The sequence below is a fragment of the Solanum dulcamara genome, chromosome 5, assembly GCF_947179165.1.
Source record: "Solanum dulcamara chromosome 5, daSolDulc1.2, whole genome shotgun sequence".
Taxonomy (NCBI): domain Eukaryota; kingdom Viridiplantae; phylum Streptophyta; class Magnoliopsida; order Solanales; family Solanaceae; genus Solanum; species Solanum dulcamara.
Window position 1 is genome coordinate 45,097,977 of NC_077241.1, and position 19,947 is coordinate 45,117,923.

The 19,947-nt window shown below is 42.5% G+C and overlaps 1 protein-coding gene across 1 annotated transcript; it reads right to left on the bottom strand.

The window, feature by feature from the left end:
* Positions 1-1,335: 1,335 nt before the first annotated feature.
* On the bottom strand, positions 1,336-1,734 carry LOC129890563 (uncharacterized). Its single transcript, XM_055966094.1, has one exon. It carries the CDS (start codon positions 1,732-1,734, stop codon positions 1,336-1,338), a length of 399 nt encoding a protein of 132 aa, XP_055822069.1.
* Positions 1,735-19,947: the final 18,213 nt, after the last annotated feature.

Below are 19,947 nucleotides of genomic sequence, written 5' to 3' on the forward strand. Positions count from 1 at the left end.
TAAACTCCCAACAATTCACTCGAAACTAATATACCAAAACTAGAGTTTTTAATCTTTCTTTCACGAATTCTTTAATTGCAAAGAGGAGGGTCGTGTGGATGCAACCAGAAGCCCCCCACACCCTTATAAACATATATTTCAGCACCACAGCACCTCACCATACGACCAGCAGTCACGCCCTACAAGCGCAACGTATTATTCGATTCACAATTAACTATAGCGATTCCAATTTTGCTTATTTCGAACGCTGAACTTTTCAAACCATTTACCCAACTTCCAGAAGCTACTAAGGTGTGTAATACACCCTAACTTAACATCATAAACTTCAAATTATAGGGGAAGAACTTACCTTTCCCGAAATTGGCTAAAACTAGCCGAAATTGTGTCTCAGAACTTTTTTTAGCACAAAGTAACGCCGTGGCAGCTTGCTATCCGATTTTTGGATTAAACGAATTAAAATTTTATACTACTAATACTTCCATATCATCGTAGTATACGCTAATTAATTAATTTATGGAATGAAAATGGGACTTACCTATTTTTCTCCCAAAGCCGTCGCAATTTTCTCTCCTTAGCTTTAGGTTTTTTTTGTTCACGTTGCTTGCTGGAAATTTGATTAATAAACTGAAGTTTTAGATACATATCACTTATATGGGTGGTCCCAAGGGGTGACACATGTCATCCCCTAAGGGGGACACGTGTCCAGCCCCTATTGGGCCACCGTGTCCATGCAGTCCATGTGGGGCTGCCACGTGGCAGTGGAGCCCACCCCCCCAAGAAGGTGGGTCACCTACTTGACCCCAAGAATGTGGGTCACCTGCATGCTTAGGGGCTGCCACGTGTCACCCTCCCATTGGCTGCCCCACGAATGTTTTTTCTCCTCCTCGTGGGTTCGTAATCTCGTCCTAGTTTAAGAGCCTACGTCGTCCGTGCTACACAAGCTTGGTGTGTATTCAAATATCTTAGGTGTGTAAAACTTCTAAGTTAGGGGCGTACGTTGGTAAATCGATTCCTATGACTCATTACTTAGCCTCCTACTCCTTCCGACTTCTATTGATCTTATTTCCAATCTTCCCTACTATGGGGTGTCACATTCTCCCTTCTTAGAATTGTTTAGTAGTGTCGTAATGTAGGCGGCTCACATGATAGCTTTTAAGTAACTTTAGGAACCTTTCGAGTTCAAGAATATGGGGTGTAACATCCTTCCCCCCTTTAGAACATTCGTCCCCGAATGTTAAATGTAACTTTTATTAAGACCTTACCTAAGTTATAAAGAGGTTCCTTTCTTTTATGATATCACATAAATTTCCTTCCATATAATTAATCTACAAGTTCTCAAGAATCAGCGTTACCTGTAGATATCGAGAACAGGTACGGATATTTGTTTTTCACGTCCTCTTCAGCTTCCCAGGTCATCTCTTCACGATTCCTGTTTCGCCACAATACCTTGACAGAAGCTACGTCCTTAGTCCGCAGTCTTCTGATTTGCCGATCCAGAATGGTGATAGGTTTCTCTTCATAGGCTAACTCCTCTGTGACCTGGATATCGTCTACGGGATGTACCCGAGATGGATCACCCACACATTTATGAAGCATTGACACGTGGAAGACTGGATGTATGTCTTCTATATCCGCTGGTAAGTTTAGTTCATACGCCACTTTGCCTATTCGGCGAAGAATCAGGTAAGGGCCAATGTACCTCGGACTCAGCTTCCTTTTCTTGCTGAACCTCATTACCCTTTTTATGGGCGATACTTTTAAGAACACCCAATCACCTACTTGAAATTCCAAAGGTCGACATCGATTATCTACATATGATTTTTGTCGACTCTAGGCAGCTAATAATCTTTCCCGAATAAGATTCACTTTATCTACTGCTTGTTGGACCATGTCTGGGCCTATTAGTTGTGTTTCGCCAACCTCAAACCAACCGATAGGTGACTTGCACTTACTGCCGTATAAAGCCTCATACGACGCCATCTAGATACTGGAGTGATAACTGTAATTGTAGTCAAACTCAATAAGTGGTACATGATCATCCCAACTACCTTTGAAGTCAATTATGCAGGCCCACAACATATCCTTTAGCGTTTGAATCATACGCTCAACTTTTCCATCAGTTTGAGGATGAAATACTGTACTAAGGCTTACCTGTGTCCCCAAGCCTTCCTGTAATGACTTCCAAAAGTGGGCTGTGAACTGAGCTCCTCTGTCCGAGATAATAGATGTGGGAACTCCATGAAGTCGTACTATTTCCTTGATGTACAGTTTCGCATAGTCCTCGGCTGAGTAAGTAGTCCGCACTGGAAGGAAGTGGGCTGATTTTGTCAGCCTATCAACGATAACCCATATGGAATCCTGCTTTCGAAGAGTACAAGGCAAACCTGTAATGAAGTCCATGTTAATTGCTTCCCATTTCCAAGTTGGAATCTCCATCTTCTGTAGTAGCCCACCCGATTTCTGATGTTGAACTTTAACTTGTTGGCAGTTTAGGCATTGGGCTACGAACTCTGCTATATCCCTTTTTATACCGTCCCACCAATACAGACATCTGTAGTCGTGATATATCTTGGTTGACCCCGGATGAATAGAATAGTGAGCGTAATGTGCCTCTCCCAGTACTTACTGTTGTAGTCCTGCAACCTCCGGTACACAAACTCTACCTTGATGTCATAGTACTCCGCCCGATGTGATTTCAAATGGAGTCTTTACCTTTTGGAGAGTTTCATCCCTATATTGTATTAGAATAGGGTCCTGGTACTGGCATCGTTTTACTTCTTCTAAAAACGAGGATTCAGCAACTCCTCAAATAAAAACCCCGTCATCACCTGAATCAGCTAAACGGACTCCCAGATTGGCGAGATGGCAAGTGTCAAGAGTTATCTCTTTCCGTTCTGGTGGTACATCTGCCAAGCTACCCATCGACTTACGGCTGAGCGCATCCGCCACCACATTTGCCTTCCATGGGTGGTATAAAATGTCGGCGTCATAATCCTTCAATAACTCCAGCCACCTTCTCTGTCGTAAGATCAATTCCTTCTGTTTGAAGATATACTGGAGGCTTTTGTGATCTGTATAAATATCAACATGTACGCCGTATAAGTAGTGCCTCCATATTTTCAAGGCATGAATCACCGCTGCTAATTTCAAGTCATGAGTTAGATAAATTTTTTCATGTTTCCTGAGCTGCCGGGAAGCATAAGCTATAACTTTACCCTGTTGCATCAATACACATCTAAGTCCAATACCGGAAGAATCAAAATAAATAACAAGGCCATTGGGTCTTTCTGGAAGGGTTAGAATAGGAGCCGTAGTCAATTTTACTTTCAACAACTGAAAGTTGCGTTCACAAGCATCAGTCCATTGGAACTTAGCCGCCTTTTGAGTCAATCTTATTAAAGGCGCCGAAATGGAAGCAAACCTTTCTACGAACCTCCTGTAATATCCTGCTAATCCCAAAAAGCTACGTACCTCCATAGGAGTTGTAGGTCTTGGCCGTGCCTTCACGGCGTCACTCTTCTGTGTATCTACGCGAATACCATCAATCCCAATAATATGCCCTAGAAAAGCCACTGAAGTTAACCAAAATTCACATTTAGAAAACTTAGCGTATAATTTCTGGTGTTGGAGTATTCCCAGTACCACCCGCAAATAATCCACATATTCCTTTTCTGATCGTGAATAGACCAAAATATCATCAATAAATATGATCACGAACAAATCTAGAAATGGTTTGAACACTCGGTTCATCAAGTCCATAAACACCGCTGGAGCATTTGTCAACCCAAAAGACATCACTTTGAACTCATAATGTCCGTATCGGGTTCTGAATGTGGTCTTTGGGATATCCGCTTCTCTTACCCATACCTAATGGTAGCCTGACCGCAGGTCTATCTTCGAAAAGCATTTAGCACCCTGCAAGTGGTCAAGCAAATCATCAATCCTGGGGAGGGGATATTTGTTCTTAATTGTTACCTTGTTCAGCTGCCTATAGTCAATGCACATTCGCAGCGATCCATCTTTCTTTTTAACAAATAATACCGGCGCTCCCCATGGGGATGTACTGGGCCTAATGAAGCCTTTTTCCAACAAGTCCTTCAGTTTCTCCTTTAGCTCCTTTAACTCCGCGGGTGCCATTCTATATGGGGGAATAGAAATAGGCTGAGTATCTAGTGGCATGTTTATTGTGAACTCTATCTCCCGTTTAGGAGGAAGACCTGGAAGTTCATCTAGAAACACATCCGGATATTCATTAACCACGGGTACCGACTGAAGAGTTGGCATCTCTGCTTCCAAATCGTGCATGCGGACTAAATAATAAATATACCTCTTCCTGATCATTTTCCTTGCCTTAAGGTATGAAATAAACTTAACCTTCGGCGACGCCGTGTTTCCTGCCCACTCAACAATTGGTTCACCAGGGAACTCGAACCAAACTAGTTTATTTCTACAGTCTACATTGGCACGACAAGAAGCTAACCAATCCATACCCATAATAACATCAAACTCCACCATATCTAATTCTATCAAATTAGCCAAGGTATGATGACTATATACATTCACCGGACAATTTCTATATACTTGTTTCACCACGAGAGAGTCTCCCACTGGTGTAGCCACCTCAAATGATTCTATTAATTCAGGCTTAATTCTAATTCTATTAGCAACAAAAGGAGATATATATGATAAAGTAGAGCCGGGATCCATCAACGCATATACGTCCTGAGAGAAGATTGATAATGTACCTATGACTACATTTGGCGACGCTTCCTAATCTTGTCTACTGGCCAAAGCATACATACGGTTAGAAGGGCCGCCAGAACTAGAAGTTCCCCTACGACCTCTACCACGGTCTGCCGGTATCTGCACACCCCACCCCATCAGGCGCATAGCCACAGAAGAAGAAGAACCTGCAACTGACCCAGTTGGCTGAGCTATACCACCACGAGTACTTTTAAACGGACATTCCCTCTCAATATGGCCTTGGCGGCCACAAGAAAAACAGGCACCTGTACTTCGGTGACATTCCCCAAAATATAGTCTATTACAATGGGGACACTATGGTACTAGTGGTCTTGACTGTCGAGAACTCTGGTCCACCTGTGTACCTGAAGCTCTGGAGCTTTGACCAGGCCCTAAATATCTAGTGCTCTCAACTCTTCCACCTGGAAACTGTGGAGGAACACTCTGAGCTGGCTGGGAGGGATACATACCAGATTGCTGGAATCGTCCGCTGCGAAATTCCCCTGGATAACCAACTGACCTAGCCCTTTTTGGCTGACTTCTATCAAAACCTCTGTCGGGTTGTCGCCTTCTATGTCGCTCTTCTACCCCTTGGCCATAGGCTTGCACCCGGGCAATATCTATGCCTGGCTGAGAAGCCATGGCCATGCAGCTATCAACCAAATAAAGGTCCAAGCCCATAATGTACCAATGCACCCTGTCTGCCATGTCTGCTACAATTGTGGGGGCATGCCTCGCCAATGAGTCAAACTCGAGGCTATAGTCGAGAATACTCCTATCGTTCTGCTTTAACTGCAAAAATTTATCAACCCTGGCTCGTTTCATTTCTAGAGGCAGGAAGTGGCTAAGAAAGACTTCTGCAAATTCATCCCATTCAGCTAGAGGAGCACCCTCGCCCCTCGATAACTCCCAAGACTCGTTCCAGTTAGCGGCCACATCACGCAGCCGATAGGAGGCTAATTCCACCGACTCAGTCTCTGAGGCCCTAATGATTCGCAGTATACGCTGCATCTATCTAGTGAACTCCTGTGGGTTCTCTACAAGTCTCGATCCATGAAATTCTAGGGGATTACAGGCTAGGAAGTCACGAACCCTCAAGTTATCTTGTCTATTTGCATCATCTGGGCCATGCCTCCGAGCCTATCCTGCCATCAGTCTAGTCAGCAACTGCACTGCATCTCTCATAGCTCTGTCTTCCACCCCATTCTATGGGACTGGAGGCTCTTGTACTGGAGGTTCGGGATCTGCAGCTGCTGTTGCCCTAAACCCCTCTGGGGTGGTGACGTAGTAGAGCTTGCTGACTAAAGTACAATCCTCGGCATAGATTGGGCATGGGCCCTGGTAATTCTTGGGGTCTGACTAGTTTCCCCAGCTGCTGACTTGCCCTTCTGGGCAGTGGTTGCTTTCTATGGAGGCATCATTATAAACATAAAGGTAGGTTAGTGAAGGGTCATCGTAAAATATAGCTCTATCGCACGATCTATTATAAGAAAGAAAGTAACATCCTAAATGTCCTGTAGCCTCTTGTTTATAGATGTGGTGCACAACACACCGATAAACAAGCCTATACTAGACACGGTCTGTGGACACTCCAAGGACAAACTGCTCTGATACCACTTCTATCATAACCCAACCCCGTAGGCTGTGACGTGTGCCCAAACTGGACATACACGTGTACCCCTGCCAACTATAAATAACCCGTCTCCTGTTTATAACCCAAATACATCAAAATGTAAGAAACATACAAGCCGACAAGGCTGTAGTAACGTATAGGGTCGTTCCGTAAAACATACATATGCGAGCCGACAAGGCCGCCACAATACAGGGAATGCCCCAAATCATAAGACATATCAGTACAGCTGTACATACATACATATACAACTCATGTACCACTAATATACAACTTATATACAGATTATACACAACTCATATACAACTCATACACAGCTCATACACCACTCATATACATGTACAACCTACATACGTATACCACCCACATATGTATACAACCCACATATGTATCCACAGACCTCTAAGAGTAAGAAAACTATAACATAAGGCGGGATAGGGCCCCCGACGTACCCGTGAACAAAACAAATATGTACAATAAGGTGTAGTACCCCAAATTCAGGCTCCAGCACAATGGAGCACTTCGAAACCACTGAGTGGGACTACTACGCTGGCGGATCCCCAAACTGTGTACCTGTACATGTGGGCATGAACGCAGCCCCCCAAAGAAGGAGGTCAGTACGACATATGTACTGAGTATGTAAAACATAATATAATATAACTGAAACCATATCTGAAACTGCGAAGCAGGGGATACCATATCATATGAGAAATTTGTACCTGTACCTTGTGAATCATAAAAGCATGCATGTTCAAATTATATTATATAGCCGGCCCTATAAGGGGTCCGGTGGATACATCTGTAATATCATCACAACCCAATGCCATCATCATCTTATTACCACACATCGTTATATAAATATATACACACGTATCCCGGCCCTCTAGTGAGGGAATCGAGGAATAAGGCAGTGAACTGCGCACAAGAACATAGCCCGGCCCGGGACTCGGTGAAAGTTGTGTCACTGTATAGACGAGTAGAGTAATGAGCAACTATATGCAATTTAAATCATTATCGAAGACTCGACCGTAGAAGCAAATTAAGCTATTGTCTGAGAATCAAGATTGTAATGTAATCACTTTAAATGCCCTCTAAATGCCATTAGGGCTATACTAGTTAGTGTTTCGGGGTCCTTAGACATGTACTAAGATAATGCTAACTGCTTAAGGACTCCAGAATACATGTTTTCTTATAGTCCTTACAACTAGGAGCCCGTATATTCATTAAGTCCTTAGTATAGATAAGGTTCAAGGAAAGTAGCTTAATTGTTATAAAAGTTCATTACCAAGAAGTGAATAAGAGACACTTAGGAATGGAATTACTTCAGAGATCGCATCATTGTTTACTTAACTCTACGACATGCCAAAAGAAGAGAAAGAATAGGCTTTACATACCTCTTATGGATTCCCCATAATCGTCCACGTCGTTGTCATCGAAACCTATTTAACACGGAAGTAAGGCAAGTATTAACAACCTTAGACTTTTCAGCAACTTAGACTACCAACGAGTATTCATAGAACTCGTCCCCTCGCTCGCATCCTCGACTAGTTCCTTAACTAGTTAAGAAGTTAATGAAAATCGGACAGCACCTCCCCTATAATGTGCCCTATCCGAATCCACAACCATGTCCTTAGCACCTGAAGCTAACCAAAAATATAACCAGCAGCCCATACATATACATATTACGACAACATTATACAATATAAACTCCCAACAATTCACTCGAAACTAATATACCAAAACTAGAGTTTTTAATCTTTCTTTCACGAATTCTTTAATTGCAAAGAGGAGGGTCGTGTGGCTGCAACCAGAATCCCCCCACACCATTATAAACATATATTTCAGCACCACATCACCTCACCATACGACCAGCAGTCACGCCCTACAAGCGCAACGTATTATTCGATTCACAATTAACTATAGCGATTCCAATTTTGCTTATTTCGAACGCCGAACTTTTCAAACCTTTTACCCAACTTACAGAAGCTCCTAAGGTTTGTAATACACCCTAAATTAACATCATAAACTTCAAATTATAGGGGAAGAACTTACCTTTCCTGAAATTGGCTAAAACTAGCCGAAATTGTGTCTCAGAACTTTTTTTAGTACAAAGTAATGCCGTGGCAGCTTGCTATCCGATTTTGGGATTAAACGAATTAAACTTTTATACTACTAATACTTCCATATCATCGTAGTATACGCTAATTAATTAATTTACGGAATGAAAATGGGACTTACCTATTTTTCTCCCAAAGCCGTCGCAATTTTCTCTCCTTAGCTTTAGGTTTTTTTTGTTCACGTTGCTTGCTGGAAATTTGATTAATAAACTGAAGTTTTAGATACATATCACTTATATGGGTGGTCCCAAGGGGTAACACGTGTCAGCTCCTAAGGGGGACACGTGTCCAGCCCCTATTGGGCCACCGTGTCCATGCAGTCCATGTGGGGCTGCCACGTGGCAGTGGAGCCCACCCCCCCAAGAAGGTGGGTCACCTACTTGACCCCAAGAAGTTGGGTCACCTGTATGCTTAGGGGCTGCCACGTGTCACCCTCCCATTGGCTGCCCCACGAAATTTTTTTATCCTCCTCGTGGGTTCGTAATCTCGTCCTAGTTTAAGAGCCTATGTCGTCCGTGCTACACAAGCTTGGTGTGTATTCAAATATCTTAGGTGTGTAAAACTTCTAAGTTAGGGGCGTACATTGGTAAATCGATTCCTATGACTCATTACTTAGCCTCCTACTCCTTCCGACTTCTCTTGATCTTATTTCCAATCTTCCCTACTATGGGGTGTCACATTCTCCCTTCTTAGAATTGTTTAGTAGTGTCGTAACATAGGCGGCTCACATGATAGCTTTTAAGTAACTTTAGGAACCTTTCGAGTTCAAGAATGTGGGGTGTAACATCCTTCCCCCCTTTAGAACATTCGTCTCCGAATGTTAAATGCAACTTTTCTTAAGACCTTACCTAAGTTATAAAGAGGTTCCTTTCTTTTATGATATCACATAAATTTCCATCCATATAATTAATCTACAAGTTCTCAAGAATCAGCGTTACCTGTAGATATCGGGAACAGGTACGGATATTTGTTTTTCATGTCCTCTTTAGCTTCCCAGGTCATCTCTTCACGATTCCTGTTTCGCCACAATACCTTGACAGAAGCTACGTCCTTAGTCCGCAGTCTTCTGATTTGCCGATCCAGGATGACGATAGGTTGGTCTTCATAGGCTAACTCCTCTGTGACCTGGATATCGTCTACAGGATGTACCCGGGATGGATCACCCACACATTTACGAAACATTGACACGTGGAAGACTGGATGTACGCCTTCTATATCCGCTGGTAAGTTTAGTTCATACGCCACTTTGCCTATTCGGCGAAGAATCAGGTAAGGGCTAATGTACCTCGGACTCAGCTTCCCTTTCTTGCTGAACCTCATTACCCCTTTCATGGGCGATACTTTTAAGAACACCCAATCACCTACTTGAAATTCCAAAGGTCGACATCGATTATCTACATATGATTTTTGTTGACTCTAGGCAGCTAATAATCTTTCCTGAATAAGTTTCACTTTATCTACCGCTTGTTGGACCATGTCTGGGCCTATTAGTTATGTTTCGCCAACCTCAAACCAACCGATAGGTGACTTGCACTTACTGCCGTATAAAGCCTCATACGGTGCCATCTAGATACTGGAGTGATAACTATAATTGTAGGCAAACTCAATAAGTGGTACATGATCATCCTAGCTACCTTTGAAGTCAATTATGCAGGCCCGCAACATATCCTCTAGCGTTTGAATCGTACGCTCAGCTTTCCCATCAGTTTGAGGATGAAATACTGTACTAAGGCTTACCTGTGTCCCCAAGCCTTCCTATAATAACTTCCAAAAGTGGGCTGTGAACTGACCTCCTTTGTCCGAGATAATAGATGTGGGAATTCCATGAAGTCGTACTATTTCCTTGATGTACAGTTTAGCATAGTCCTCGGCTGAGTAAGTAGTCCGGACTGGAAGGAAGTGGGCTGATTTTGTCAGCCTATCCACGATAACCCATATGGAATCCTGCTTTCGAAGAGTACGAGGCAAACCTGTAATGAAGTCCATGTTAATTGCTTCCTATTTCCAAGTTAGAATCTCAATCTTCTGTAGTAGCCCACCTGATTTCTGATGTTCAACTTTAACTTATTGGCAGTTTGGGCATTGGGCTACGAACTCTACTATATCCCTTTTTATACCATCCCACCAATACAGACAACTGAGGTCATGATATATCTTGGTTGACCCCGGATAAATAGAATAGCGAGCGTAATGTGCCTCTCCCAGTACTTACTGTCGTAGTCCTGCAACCTCTGGTACACAGACTCTACCTTGATGTCATAGTACTCTGCCCGATGTGATTTCAAATGGAGTCTTTCCCTTTTGGAGAGTTTCATCCCTATATTGTATTAAAATAGGGTCCTGGTACTGGCATCGTTTTACTTCTTCTAAAAATGAGGATTCAGCAACTCCTCGAATAGAAACTATGTCATCACCTGAATCAGCTAAACGGACTCCCAGATTGGCGAGCTGGCAAGTGTCAAGAGTTATCTCTTTCCGTTCTGGTGGTACATCTGCCAAGCTACCCATCGACTTATGGCTGAGCGCATCCGCCACCACATTTTCCTTCCATGGGTGGTATAAAATGTCGGCGTCATAATCCTTCAATAACTCCAGCCACCTTCTCTGTCGTAAGTTCAATTCCTTCTGTTTGAAGATATACTGGAGGCTTTTGTGATCTGTATAAATATCAACATGTACGCCGTATAAGTAGTGCCTCCATATTTTCAAGGCATGAATCACCGCTGCTAATTTCAAGTCATGAGTTAGATAAATTTTTTCATGTTTTCTGAGCTGCCGGGAAGCATAAGCTATAACTTTACCCTGTTGCATCAATACACATCTAAGTCCAATACCGGAAGAATCAAAATAAATAACAAGGCCATTGGGTCCTTCTGGAAGGGTTAGAATAGGAGCCGTAGTCAATTTTACTTTCAACAACTGAAAGTTGCGTTCACAAGCATCAGTCCATTGGAACTTAGCCGCCTTTTGAGTCAATCTTATTAAAGGCGCCGAAATGGAAGCAAACCTTTCTACGAACCTCCTGTAATATCTTGCTAATCCCAAAAAGCTACATACCTCCATAGGAGTTGTAGGTCTTGGCCGTGCCTTCACGGCGTCACTCTTCTGTGTATCTACGCGAATACCATCAATCCCAATAATATGCCCTAGAAAAGCCACTGAAGTTAACCAAAATTCACATTTAGAAAACTTAGCGTATAATTTCTGGTGTTGGAGTATTCCAAGTACCACCCGCAAATAATCCACATATTCCTTTTCTGATCGTGAATAGACCAAAATATCATCAATAAATATGATCACGAACAAATCTAGAAATGGTTTGAACACTCGGTTCATCAAGTCCATAAACACCGCTGGAGCATTTGTCAACCCAAAAGACATCACTTTGAACTCATAATGTCCGTATCGGGTTCTGAATGCGGTCTTTGGGATATCCGCTTCTCTTACCCATACCTAATGGTAGCCTGACCGCAGGTCTATCTTCGAAAAGCATTTAGCACCCTGCAACTGGTCAAACAAATCATCAATCCTGGGGAGGGGATATTTGTTCTTAATTGTTACCTTGTTCAGCTGCCTATAGTCAATGCACATTCACAGCGATCCATCTTTCTTTTTAACAAATAATACCGGCGCTCCCCATGGGGATGTACTGGGCCTAATGAAGACTTTTTCCAGCAAGTCCTTCAGTTTCTCCTTTAGCTCCTTTAACTCCGCGGGTGCCATTCTATATGGGGGAATAGAAATAGGCTGAGTATTTGGTGGCATATTTATCGTGAACTCTATCTCCCGTTTAGGAGGAAGACCTGGAAGTTCATCTAGAAATACATCCGGATATTCATTAACCACAGGTACCGACTGAAGAGTTGGCATCTCTGCTTCCAAATCGTGCATGCGGACTAAATAATAAATACACCCCTTCCTGATCATTTTCCTTGCCTTAAGGTATGAAATAAACTTAACCTTCGGCGACGCTGTGTTTCCTGCCCACTCAACAATTTGTTCACCAGGGAACTCGAACCAAACTACTTTATTTCTACAGTCTACATTGGCACGACAAGAAGCTAACCAATCCATACCCATAATAACATCAAACTCCACCATATCTAATTCTATCAAATTAGCCAAGGTATGATGACTATATACATTCACCAGACAATTTCTATATACTTGTTTCACCACGAGAGAGTCTCCCACTGGTGTAGCCACCTCAAATGATTCTATTAATTCAGGCTTAATTCTAATTCTATTAGCAACAAAAGGAGATATATATGATAAAGTAGAGCCGGGATCCATCAACGCATATACGTCTTGAGAGAAGATTGATAATGTACCTATGACTACATTTGGCGACGCTTCCTAATCTTGTCTACTGGCCAAAGCATACATACAGTTAGAAGGGCCGCCAGAACTAGAAGTTCCCCCATGACCTCTACCACGGCCTGCCGGTATCAGCACACCCCGCCCCATCAGGCGTATAGCCACAGAAGAAGAAGAACCTGCAACTGACCCAGTTGACTGAGCTATACCACCACGAGTTCTTTTAAACGAACATTCCCTCTCAATATGGCCTTAGCAGCCACAAGAAAAACAGGCACCTGTACTTCGGTGACATTCCCCAAAATATAGTCTATTACAATGGGGACACTATGGTACTAGTGGTCTTGACTGTCGAGAACTCTTGTCCACCTGTGTACCTGAAGCTCTGGAGCTTTGACCAGGCCCTAAATATCTAGTGCTCTCAACTCTTCCACCTGGAAACTGTGGAGGAACACTCTGAGCTGGCTGGGAGGGATACATACCAGATTGCTGGAATCGTCCGCTGCGAAATTCCCCTGGATAACCAACTGACCTAGCCCTTTTTGGCTGACTTCTATCAAAACCTCTGTCGGGCTGTCACCTTCTATGTCGCTCTTCTACCCCTTGGGCATAGGCTTTCACCCGGGCAATATCCATGCCTGGCTGAGAAGCCATGGCCATGCAGCTATCAACCAAATAAAGGTCCAAGCCCATAATGTACCAATGCACCTTGTCTGCCATGTCTGCTACAATTGTGGGGGCATGCCTCGCCAATGAGTCAAACTAGAGGCTATAGTCGAGAATACTCCTATTGTTCTACTTCAACTGCAAAAATTTATCAACCCTGGCTCATTTCATTTCTAGAGGTAGGAAGTGGCTAAGAAAGGCTTCTGCAAATTCATCCCATTCAGCTGGAGGAGCACCCTCGCCCCTCGATAACTCCCAAGACTCGTTCCAGTTAGCGGCTACATCACGCAGCCGATAGGAGGCTAATTCCACCGACTCAGTCTTTGAGGCCCTAATGATTCACAGTGTACGCTGCATCTATCTAGTGAACTCCTGTAGGTCCTCTACAGGTCTCGATCTATGAAATTCTAGGGGATTACAGGCTAGGAAGTCACGAACCCTCAATCTATCTTGTCTATTTGCATCATCTGGGCCATGCCTCCGAGCCTATCCTTCCATCAGTCTAGTCAGCAACTGCACTGCATCTCTCATAGCTCTATCTTCCACCCCATGCTGTGGGACTGGAGGCTCTTGTACTAGAGGTTCGGGATCTGCAGCTGCTGTTGCCCTAAACTCCTCTGGGGTGGTGACGTAGTAGAGCTTGCTGACTGAAGTACAATCCTTGGCATAGATTGGGCATGGGCCCTGGTAATTCTTGGGGTCTGACTAGTTTCCCCAGCTGCTGACTTGCCCTTCTAGGCAGTGGTTGCTTTCTGTGGAGGCATCACTATAAACATAAAGGTAGGTTAGTGAAGGGTCATCGTAAAATATAGCTCTATCGCACGATCTATTATAAGAAAGAAAGTAACATCCTAAATGTCCTGTAGCCTCTTGTTTATAGATGTGGTGCACAACACACCGATAAACAAGCCTATACTAGACACGGTCTATGGATACTCCAAGGACAAACTGCTCTGATACCACTTCTATCATGACCCAACCCCATAGGCCGTGACGTGTGCCCAAACTGGACATACACGTGTACCCCTGCCAACTATACATAACCCGTCTCCTATTTATAACCCAAATGCATCAACATGTAAGAAACATACAAGCCGACAAGGCTGTAGTAACGTATAGGGTCGTTCCGTACTACATACATATGCGAGCCGACAAGGCCACCACAATACAGGGAATGCCCCAAATCATAAGTCATATCAGTACAACTGTACATACATACATATACAACTCATGTACCACTAATATACAACTTATATACAGATTATACACAACTCCTATACAACTCATATACAGCTCATACACCACTCATATACACGTACAACCTACATACGTATACCACCCACATATGTATACAACCCACATATGTATCCACAGACCTCTAAGAGTAAGAAAACTGTAACATAAGGCGGGATAGGTCCCCCGACGTACCCATGAACAAAACAAATATGTACAATAAGGTGTAGTACCCCAAAGTCAGGCTCCAGCACAATGGAGCACTTCCAAACTGCTGAGTGGGACTCCTACGCTGGCGGATCCCCAAACTGTGTACCTGTACATGCGGGCATGAACGCATCCCCTCAAAGAAGGAGGTCAGTACGACATATGTACTGAGTATGTAAAACATAATATAATATAACTGAAGCTATATCTGAAACCACGAAGCAGGGGATAACATATCATATGAGAAATTTGTACCTGTACCTTGTGAATCATAAAAGCATGCATGTTCAAATTATATCATATAGCCGGCCCTATAAGCGGTCCGGTGGATACATCTGTAATATCATCACAACCCAGTGCCATTATCATCTTATTACCACACATCGTTATATAAATATATACACACGTATCATGGCCCTCTAGTGAGGGACTCGAGGAATAAGGCAGTGAACTGCGCACGAGAACATAGCCCGGCCCGGGACTCGGTGAAAGTTGTGTCACTGTATACACAAGTAGAGTAATGAGCAACTATATGCAATTTAAATCATTATCGAAGACTCGACCGTAGAAGCAAATTAAGCTATTGTCTGAGAATCAAGATTGTAATGTAATCACCTTAAATGCCCTCTAAATGCCATTAGGTCTATATGAGTTAGTGTTTCGGGGTCCTTAGACACGTACTAAGGTAATGCTAACCACTTAAGGACTCCAGAATACATGTTTTCATATAGTCCTTACAACTAGGAGCCCGTATATTCATTAAGTACTTAGTATAGATAAGGTTCAAGGAAAGTAGCTTAATTGTTATAAAAGTTCATTACCCAGAAGTGAATAAGAGACACTTAGGAATGGAATTACTTCAGAGATCGCATCATTGTTTACTTACCTCTACGACATGCCAAAAGAAGAGAAAGAATAGGCTTTACATACGTCTTATGGATTCCCCGTAATCGTCCACGCCGTTGTCCTCGAAACCTATTTAAAACAGAAGTAAGGCAAGTATTAACAACCTTAGACTTTTCAGCAACTTAGACTACCCACGAGTATTCATAGAACTCGTCCCCTCGCTCGCATCCTCGACTAGTTCCTTAACTTGTTAAGAAGTTAACGAAAATCGGACAACACCTCCCCTATAATGTGCCCTATCCGAATCCACAACCTTTTCCTTAGCACCTGCATCTAACCAACAATATAACCAGAAGCCCATACATATACATATTACGACAACATTATACAATATAAACTCCCAACAATTCACTCGAAACTAAGATACCAAAACTAGAGTTTTTAATCTTTCTTTCGCGAATTCTTTAATTGCATAGAGGAGGGTCGTGTGGCTGCAACCAGAATCCCCCCACGCCCTTATCAACATATATTTCAGCACCACAGCACGTCACCACATGACGAGCAGTCACGCCCTACAAGCGCAACGTATTATTCGATTCACAATTAACTATAGCGATTCCAATTTCGCTTATTTCGAACGCCGAACTTTTCAAACCTTTTATCCAACTTCCAGCAGCTCCTAAGGTGTGTAATACACCATAAATTAACATCATAAACTTCAAATTAGAGGGTAAGAAATTACCTTTCCCAAAATTGGCTAAAACTAGCCGAAATTGTGTCTCGGAACATTTTTTAGCGCAAAGTAATGCCGTGGCAGCTTGCTGTCCGATTTTTGGCTGAACTGAATTAAAATTTTATACTACTAATACTTCCATATTATTGTAGTATACGCTAATTAATTAATTTATTGAACAAAAATGGGACTTACCTATTTTTCTCCCAAAGCCGTCGCAATTTTCTCTCCTTAGCTTTAGGTTTTTTTTGTTCACGTTGCTTGCTGGAAATTTGATGAATAAACTGAAGTTTGAGATACATATCACTTATATGGGTGGTACCAAGGGGTCACACATGTCAGCCCCTAAGGGGGACACGTGTCCAGCCCCTATTGGGCCACCGTGTCCATGCACTCCATGTGGGGCTGCCACGTGGCAGTGGCCCCCCCCAAGAAGGTGGGTCACCTACTTGACCCCAAGAAGGTGGGTCACCTGCTTGCTTAGGGGCTTCCACGTGTCACCCTCCCATTGGCTGCCCCGCGAAATTTCTTTCTCCTCGTGGGTTCATAATCTCGTCCTAGTTTAAGAGCCTATGTCGTCTGTGCTACGCAAGCTTGGTGTGTATTCAAATAGCCTAGGTGTGTAAAACTTCTAAGTTAGGGGCGTACGTTGGTAAATCGAGTCCTACGACTCATTACTTAGCCTCCTACTCCTTCCGACTTCTCTTGATCTTATTTCCAATCTTCCCTACTATGGGGTGTCACATTCTCCCTTCTTAGAATTGTTTAATAGTGTCGTAACTTTACGAACCTTTCGAGTTCAAGAATGTGGGGTGTAACAGCTTACTACTTTAAAGTTTAACATTCAAAAGTGAGTGAGGGTCCTGAAGTCATATTCAGAACCTGGGAATGGAATTACCCCTAAAGCTCATATCATATCCTGCTTACATCTAAGATATGCCAAAAGAAAGAGAAAAGATAGGCTTTACATACCAATATCAAAAATTTGCCAAGAGAAGCTTCACATACCTGTTACGGGTTACTTCTTATTCTGTTCGTCTCGTTGTCCTTTAAACCTAAGTAACATAAAATAAATATGAGTATTAACAACCCTTGTCTTTCCAGCACCTTAAGCTACCCATAACTATTCATAGAACTGAACCCTTCGCTCGCTTTCTCGACTAATTCCTTAACTAGTTAAAGAGTTAATGAAAATCGGGCAGCATCTCCCCTATAATATGCCCTATCCGAATTCCCAATTACATACATAATTTCTACAGCCAACCAAAAACAACAACCTGTAGCTTATCTACAAGTAAATCATGGCGACATTATACAGTATAAACTCCAACCAACTTGCTAAAAATTACAATACCAAAATAGGTTTCTAGTCTTTATTTTACAAGGCCTTTAATTATATGAAATGAGGGGTCGTGTTGCTGAAAACAGAAGCACCCACACCCCTTTTAGAACACATTTAGGCACTGCAACAAATCCCCACACACCTGCAGCAGTACACCACAAACACAACACTTTACTTCGACAACAATTCAATTATAGCCATTCCAATTTAGTTTGTTTCGAATGTCAAGCATTTCTATGACATTTACATATTTACAGACACCTATAGGGAGTATAAAACACTCCATAAAAACACCATAAAGTCCAAATTGAAAGGAAAAACCTTACCTCACTCGAAATTTGCCAAACTGCCAAATTGCAACTCGGAAACTTTTCAAACTTGCTGAAATTGCGCGGACTGCTTGTTATCCATTTGGTGCTTCTCCAATCAATGATTTTTCATTTTTATAACCTTCATATAATATACAAACCCTTAACAATGTGAGAATAGAACCAAGCCATACCTTAACAAACGGCTTCCCAAACTTGCTAAAAATTAACTTCAGAAATTCTCTAAACGTGCTGAACGTTGCGGACTGTTTGTGCCACTTCTCCGCTGCCCCAAATTGGAATTTCTTGCTATAAAACATCATTAAAAAACTGTGATATACCTTAAATAATTAATTCACGAAACTAAATTGGTCTTTACCTTTTCTATGGACCAAACCTGTAACCCTCTCTTTTTGGCTTTCTAAGTTTTCCTACAATTTTTTCTTCTTTGTTCCAAGTGTAAATATGAAAACATGATTCCGTAGGAATACTAAGACACATATATACACCTCCATGTGTTTAAGTGACACCGTAGGTAAGTAATTCACGAGGAGAAACTTGGAAACTTACCTTTGTTTTCTCTTAAACCATGACTGCCTGCTTTTGCTCTAACGTTTTCTCTCTTCTTTGGCTGCTAAAGTTTTGGCTAAGAACTGAAGTTCTTAATCACAATACATACATATGTAGGGTGTTCTAGGAGGTGACACATGTCATCCTCTAAGGGTGACACACGTCCAACCTTTATTGGACCACCGCAACTATGCAACCACTTAGGGGCTGCCATGTGGCAGTGGGGTCCACCCCCACCCCTACCCCCAAGAAGGCAGGTGGTTCACCTCCTTGATTGAGGTGCTTCCATGTGTCACTCTCTTATTGGCCTCCTTGTGTCATCTTTTTCCCTTCTCCGTGGGTTCATAATCTCGTCCTAATTTAAGAGCATATGTACTTCATGCTACGCAATCTTAGTATGTCCTTAAGTAGCTCTAGTGTATATGACTTCTAAATTAGTAGCTTACGTAGGTAAATCAAGTCCTATGACTTATTTCTTGGCCTCTAACCTATTTCGGATTCTCACGACTCTATTTCCAACCTTCCCTCTCATGGGGTATCACATTCTTCTTTCCTTAGAGTTGTTTGATGTGTGTGGAAAGTGGGGGTCTTATGGCCACTTTCAAGAAGACTAGGAACACGTCTCAAGGTTCAAAAGTGCAGAGTGTAGTAACCTCCCCTCCTTTAGAACATTCGTCCTCAAATGTTAACTCGGCTTACAGGGTTTTACGAGGATTTCGGGGGTTCTGTATAACCGTCGTTTCTCCCTCCATTAGGGGTTTAGATTATATTTGTATATAGGGAACAAGTACGGATATCTTTTCCATTCCTCTTTATTTTTCTCCTCCTTTTTTGACTTCTCAAGTCATCCCCTTCCTGGTTTCTGCTTCATTATACTACCTCAATGGAAATCCCATCCTAGTTTGCAACCTTCTAACTTGCCGACCCAAGATGGATATAGGTTGTTCCTCACAGAATTTCATTTCCTGAACATCATTTATGGGACATACTCTAGGTGGATTACTAGTACATTTGTGAAGTATCCGCATAGACGTATTGGGCGTATGGCTTCACAATCAGGTGGTAAGTCTAACTTACTGTCCATCCCATGAGCAACTTAATAAGATCTAATACATTTTGGCTAAGTTTCCTTTTCTTACTGAATCTTATTACTCCCTTCCTAGGTGACGCTGTTACGAATACCTAATCATTAATTTGAAGACTGACTGTCGATGTTGATTAATTGAATATCATAT